General features: G+C 33.7%; 1 protein-coding gene across 1 annotated transcript; it reads left to right on the forward strand.

Annotated features, from left to right (window-relative positions):
- The first annotated feature begins 2,453 nt into the window (after positions 1-2,453).
- Positions 2,454-6,685, forward strand: LOC133309622 (uncharacterized). The gene is made up of 2 exons (XM_061510417.1): positions 2,454-2,604; positions 6,079-6,685. The coding sequence occupies exons 1-2, from the start codon at positions 2,514-2,516 to the stop codon at positions 6,660-6,662; spliced, it is 675 nt and encodes a 224-aa protein (XP_061366401.1). The 5' UTR covers positions 2,454-2,513; the 3' UTR covers positions 6,663-6,685.
- Positions 6,686-7,006: the final 321 nt, after the last annotated feature.

Below are 7,006 nucleotides of genomic sequence, written 5' to 3' on the forward strand. Positions count from 1 at the left end.
CTTTTTTGGTCAGACTGCTGGAGTGGATGGAAAAATAGTTTATATGAGCTTGCTATTGTTAAGCCTCCTGATTCTGATCTAGAACTGAAAGTATGTGACATTGTTGAGCTAGAAATAGGTGTTTGGAAGTGGGACTATTTGAAGACATACCTTGATGAAGCTACTCTTGGGAAGTTGCAAAGTATGCTGCCACCTATGCCAAATGGACCGAATGATAGGCTCTGTTGGGTAAGAAATAGCTCTAGTAGATCTATGGTCAGAAATGCTTACTGTCAGCTAACTGATTCTAATGTGGGGAAAGACAAAATCTGGTCGATCATTTGGAAATGGAAAGGACCATATAGAATAGCTGTATTCTTATGGTTAGTTTGTCTGAATAAGCTACCTGTTAGAAGCATCACTTGTCATTGGAGTGGAGGAGAGATTCTATGTCCAACCTGTATAGCTGATCAAGAGACAATTCTGCATGCACTCAGAGATTGCAAAAGAGCTAGACTGTGTGGGAGAGATGGTTTGGAGGTAAGATTCCACAAACTTTCATGTCAGTAGAAGGACTAGACTGGTTTAAACTCAATATCTGTAAGACTTTCTCATCCAATCTGTGGCATTCTTGGAAGGAAATCTTTTTTGTAACTTGTTGGTTTTTATGGCAATGGAGAAACCTAGTGGTCCATGATGATATGTTTACATGGCTTAGTGATCCCATCAGTAGGATTCTGAATTATTTAGGGGATATGAAAAAGAACTGCAATGGTGATCCTTTCTCCCAGATGCAAGTATCTTCCATCTCTTTTGTTGGATGTAATAACAAGGACCAGCAGGAGGCTGTTAAAATCTTAGTTGATGGTGCTGTTAACTTGAACACCAAAGCAGGGTCATATGGAGGTTTCATCTGTAATTCAAGTGGAGATTGGTTAAGTGGTTTTTCTTTCAATATTGGTGTTAGCTCAATTCTGGAGGCTGAACTATGGGGAGTTTGGCAGGGGCTTCAATTAGCTTTGGACTTGAATATTCAGAAAGTTTGGATTGGATGTGATAGCAAGGAAGCTCTCTTCTGCATTAATTCTTCAACTGATTCGGATGGCTGCTCTCCCTTAATCAGAAGAATTAGGAGTATTGTGCATTCTTTTAATCATGTTTACTTTGAGTTTGTTCATAGAGAGATTAATACTTGTGCTGATAGTCTAGTTATGTTAGGTTTCAATTGTAGGGGTGGAGAGTTGAAATTGTGTTCCTCTCCTCCTGCAAGCATTTGTCCTTTTTGGAAAGACTTTTGTAGTTTTTTGCTGACGGAGCATGTCCCTTTTAACATGCATCAACTTTCAATATAATTTTATTGGGCTAGGCCCTCCACTTTTACCAAAAAAAAAAAACCTCCACTTTTATTGTTAATGAGTTGCTCATAGTTTTGTACATAGACTAACCTTCACGATGTAGGGGACTCAGTTTTTTTGTGATTGGGTGAAAATAAAAATAGCAAAGTTACAAGTGTTATTAAGAATAATAAGATAGACTAACTATTATAAGTATTTTTGAGGGATGAGCTATAATATATTATTATTAGATAAATATTATTTTATACATATAATAATAAAATAATTAAAGTTTAGGGAAAGATGACCGCTAATGCATAAACTTCAAGACCAAAAATACTAGGATTGATTATCATATCAATGAAACTAAACTATTTTTTTGAAAAAAAATTTCACTCAATAAAATAAAATAAATAAATGTTCGATATAAAAGAAGATGGATTGGTTAATTCAATAAAAAAATAAGAAATGAGAGTTTGCATAATTATTTGTTGAACAACCAATATTTCTCAATTGAAGGACCAATTTTTTTCCAACATAGAGTTTCATTTTTTTTTATATCAATTATTTTCTCAAGTCATATCGGATCTTACTAATTCGATCAACCCGTGTTTGAAGGTCTAACTGATCCTACCAATTCAGTTTTAGATTTTAGACCTTTACCCTCTCAGGAATTATGATTCTCAAGAATCAATGCCATTAGTCTATAGCTTATGTTTTAAAGGAGGTAAGTAAAGGGAAAAATGTATTTATTATTTATTTTCCTTATTTTAAAAAAATTTGACACTATTTGATTTTTTTTTTCATTTAATAATTTTTTATTTTTTTAACTTTATATATAAAGCTTGACATTATTCTTAACTAAGTGAAACCTTTCCCTCCATAATCACAATAATCTAGGAATGATGGACCCACTGAATGAAATTAAGTAGCATTGATTATGGGAAAAATGAAGAATGACAGAGGATATAACGGCTCCATGGGGACCACCTTTGAGTACTTTTGTGTTTTGTCCCCACTTTGTAGTACAACACCATCACCAATCAACCCATTTTCTTCCCTATCTTCTCCATTTCCGCCGATCCACCAAGCTTTTCTCTTTCTTCAAAACCATCATAACCCTTCACTCCTTAACTGGGGTTGCCCCATTTTTCCAACCACTTTGTTGAAAACTTTTGTTTTTTTGTTTGCCTTAAGCATATGATGATGAAGAACAACCTCAGTTGTCTTATGTTTCACTTTTTTGGATGTCTCTTGTTGCCACCTCTTGTTTTCTGCCACCACATCCATGGTAATGTTACCTTATTTTTCTCTTTCATCATTTTTTTTTTTTTTTTGACATTTTGAAGTGTTTATGAGCATTTTCATGTTATGGGGTTATAAGAAAAATGTGAGTAAGTAACAAATGCTTCTGTTCTCTGTTTTTGGAGGTTTTGTAAGGTTGTTATGATATTATCTGGTGTTAAATTACTTTTACTTTTGAGTGCTAGTGTGTAATGGGTACTCCAATAACTCCTAAGTTTTAGTTCCAAATGAGTTTTGCCCTTTAGGCTTTGAAAGTTTGCATCTTTTTTCTGGATCTCTGATTCATGAAGCCACTGTCTCAAGAGAATTTAGGGATATGTGTGTAAGTGATATCCTGAGTCCAGTTAGGTCCCGAGTGTCACATTCCTTTTCTGAGAAACTTCAGTAAATGCTTCCTGTCAGTAGTTTTGTCCGAACTTGCTATTTTTCAAATAGAGAACTGTCACTGCTTAAGTGCTTGTTTGTAAATGCTTGCCTATGTGTGTGTGTGTGTGTGTCTATTACAGTCTGAAAGCCTCCAAAGGATTCGTACTACCATTTTGAAATTAGTGAACAAAAAAGGAATTGTAGTGGTAGTCTTTGGTAGTATGTACAAGGAAGAGAGCTTTTATGTTTATGCTCATGAATTGGCCTATTCTCCCATGTTTCAGTTTTTTTTTTTTTAATATAGTTTATCCAATCCATAAAGAGGGCAAGCCTCAAGCAGCTGTAAAACTGCTTCTTCGTAACTAAAAGGTTACCGGTTCGTTTTAAAGAAACAGCTCTCACCCCTACCCTCTCTAGTCGGGATTTAATGGAAAGTGGTTTTTTATATTCTATGCATATGCATCTCCTAAGGTTCACTCCCTTCCTCTATTTGTTTATAATTTAAAAGCATAATACTAAAACCAATGCCAAGTCTTAAAGATATTGTGTTTAGGAAACATAAGCTATTCAGTTTTTTTAAGTTGCTTTCTCAAAGACTATATTATGTACATTCTGACATACAGAAGGGAGCCAGGGGAAACAATTTCATGTACACTTTTCTTCTAAAGATATTTGTAACTAGGGATGGCATATGAAACACTTCTAGCCGTTAGTTCTTTCAATTAATTTTAGGAAGATAACATAAATCATGCTCCGACAAGAATTGTTCTTTAACTTCCAACAGCATGCCAAATCCTGTCTACATTTTGAAAGCTAGATTGATAAATTTCTGAACTCTGAAATCCAATGCCTTTGAATTAATTATTGAATTTAAAGAGACTAAATCCAAATTCTTTTCCAATCAAAGATTCAAATATGATAATTTACTCTTTGGCATCGCTGATCACAAGGAACAATCCTGCATCATGCACTACAAGATTTTTGAACTTGTAGAATGTCCAAGTATGTTGGTTAAGTTCAACATTCATTTCCTTGATAAGCTGCATTATGACCAAAATATTTGGGAGTTGGTCTGTATTTGGATTTTATTTACTTAATAAATAGAGCATATAATAGTAATTGGTTGGAGAAACCTGAATTGCTCTGATTGAGTATCTTTATGACTTGAAATTTAGACAGATGATTTGGTTCCTAGCATGACTTATTTTGTGCAATAATTTTAGTAGAAAATGTGATTATAGAACAGGTTTTGGGGATAATCAATCTCATAAGAGGGGATCCTTTATCATTTTTTATGTCTTTAGAAGAACAGTAAAGATCAAAGGCATGCTTTATGATACTGCAAGACTTTTATTGATGTATAGGACTCTATAAATATTAATATTGAATTTAGACTTCTAAACTCTAATGAGGCTGAAGATAATGGCCTCAAAATGGCATGTTGAGACAGGAAGAAATTACAAAATGTGATGTTTCTATTACAACTAGTTTTGATATTTGTTGTTCTACTATGCTGGAGTTCTGTGAATATGTTTCTTAGAAGAACTAGTTTTCTCAAAAGATCAGACCTACAAGATGACTCCCAAGTATGTATCATTTGCTGAAATATTCAGGTTTGGGCTTGGTAGCTTTGTTATTTAAACTAGAGGGTTAACCACACTCCTTGCTAGAAGTAAGTTGAGGATTTAAAAACACTTTAAGAAATGTGATAGATATGGAAATGGAACTTGGTAAATACCTTGTAAGGGTTTGAAAATGCATACAGTAATAATTGTATTTTTACATCATCTAAGGAATTTGTCTCTAGTACCAAAGATGAGCAAGAAGATGATGTAGGAAATTGAAGTATTTGAGTTATAATGTGAATAACTATCTTCTGTCTGCAACTTGTAAACTTATGATGATTATTAAGCAACAATATTGATTATTTTCAACAATCATTTTTTAGATACCAAAGTATTCATGGTTATGCTAACAGTAGCATCCCATTTAGATCTGCAAATCCTTTAGAAAACCGAATAGGCTCTATATTACTTTTTGCATATTAGGCTGATTAGAAATATTTTGCAGTGGAGGGATTCACTTGTAGGGAAGAACATACATCCGTATACGGATTTTTAATAGAACTATTGTGCTTATATTTCTTCTCCAGGAATACAAGTAGGTAAGTAGTGAGAAGACAATTTCACTAGGAAGGTTTACTTCAATAAGGACATTAAGGAGCTATGTAGCATTTTCTCAATGGTTCATTTTATGTAATAGTACTAACAGAATCAGGTTCTGAAGTATATTCCTAATTTAGTGCAAATATGAATCATACTACTTTCATCAGACATGAGTAATCAATATGGAGATCAAGGCAATTGAAAGGAAACAGTATAAACATAATCTTCATGCATATGTATGTGCTTGCACATGTACTATACACAGAACCATGCAGATTTAGATGGATTGTTGTGTATGCATTGTTAGAATTAATTTTAAATTAATTATTTTTATGAATAAGAAGTTTGATTTTGAAAATGTGTTATTATGCCATCAAATGAATGTGTCGTTTCGCTACTGAACTGGTGTTGTTTAAATCGTGACCTTTCGTTTTTTACAAATAAATGGAGAATCAGATTTTTCACACTCGAGTTTTTTCTCTATTGGTTTTTTGTACATTCTTTGCTTTTGCATTCTTCTACTCTAGTGCGATTGATCAAGTATTGGTTGAGTTCAATGGGATTATTCTATGTGGAAGTGCTGCAATAACAATAGAGATAATTTGTTCTATCCCGAGAGACAATTATCCACGAATCTGGGCACCATAGAAAGTTTAAAATTGACTTAAAGGACACAATGTCTAACAATGAGCTCGGATTTTTCCTCGTTGCATTAATATATTTCTGTATAGTGAGCTTCACTTTGTGTTATTGCATGTTTTAATTTCTCACGTGTATTTTATGGAACCGTGTATATTGTTGAAGCGATTTCTTGAATACAGTTTAACCTCTCAATAATGATCTTAACATCATTTTTCTATCATGCACTCTAAATGATATACCAAATCTAATCTCTGAAATCAGCTGATTATGTTCTCTCTGTCCTACAGGAAACCCTGCCAATGATATTGTTGACATTATAAACAAGAATCGAACAGATCAAAAGCTGCCTCACTTGAATGACAGTCCTGGTCTAGGGTGCATGGCCTTACAATATGTTGAATTATGCAAAGGGAACTGCACTGATAACAATGTTGTAAACTGCAAACCTCCTGAAGATGACTTCACTGAAGTGTTTGCTCCCAATTGTGGTGTAGAGCTACCCACTTTTGGAACCATAACTGGACACATTGTGGGTTGCCAAAAAAAGTATCTTGAGCCATCATTAGCATATTCCCAAGTTCTCATTAAGGATAATAAATCTTTGTCTCTTCTAAGAAACAAATCACATACTGAAGTTGGAGTAGGCCTTGTTGGACTCCATAAAGGGCCTTTCTTTTGGTGTGTTTTATTTAGCAATGGCCAAACAAACTCTTCATTTGTGCTTGAAAATCGTGGTGCTGGGATCAAGCAAAAAAAGGGGTGTTATAGTGGAAACAATACTCCATGCAGTGAGGGGAAGAAAAGTAGTGTTGCATTTTTTAACATCTTTTTCATGGGTTATGTATTCATTTTTCTGTCTAAACTTTTGTGATCAATTTACAATAATGCAAGATCTTCACGTGACAATTCTTGAATGACATTTTTTTTTTTTTTTTTGCTTCATTTTACTTATTCTGTTTGCTATGTCTGTCTGTGTTTCACTTGCTGTTATTTGGATTTCTATCACTTCGTCATGGCTTCATGTGAACTTTTCACACAAGCTTTGTGAACATAGATACAAAATCTTTGCACATAGCAAATTTTATGGGTCAGTAATACTCTTTCACATGTTTCTTTACTAATTAAAAGATGAAGTGACGCTTCTAAAAATAAAATAAAAAATGAAGTGACACTTTTTAAATTTTAAGTTAGCATAATTATTCTCAAAGCCTATTT

Source organism: Gastrolobium bilobum, unplaced genomic scaffold (assembly GCF_033153095.1).
Source record: "Gastrolobium bilobum isolate Gb01-03AN ecotype WA unplaced genomic scaffold, APGP_CSIRO_Gbil_v1 utg36772, whole genome shotgun sequence".
In the NCBI taxonomy this organism is placed as follows: Eukaryota; Viridiplantae; Streptophyta; class Magnoliopsida; order Fabales; family Fabaceae; genus Gastrolobium; species Gastrolobium bilobum.

Coding starts and splice junctions, on each gene's coding strand:
- LOC133309622 (XM_061510417.1), top strand. CDS start 2,514: ATGATGATGAAGAACAACCTCAGTTGTCTTATGTTTCACTTTTTTGGA. Junction 2,605..6,078: donor TTTCTGCCACCACATCCATG/GTAATGTTACCT, acceptor TCTGTCCTACAG/GAAACCCTGCCAATGATATT.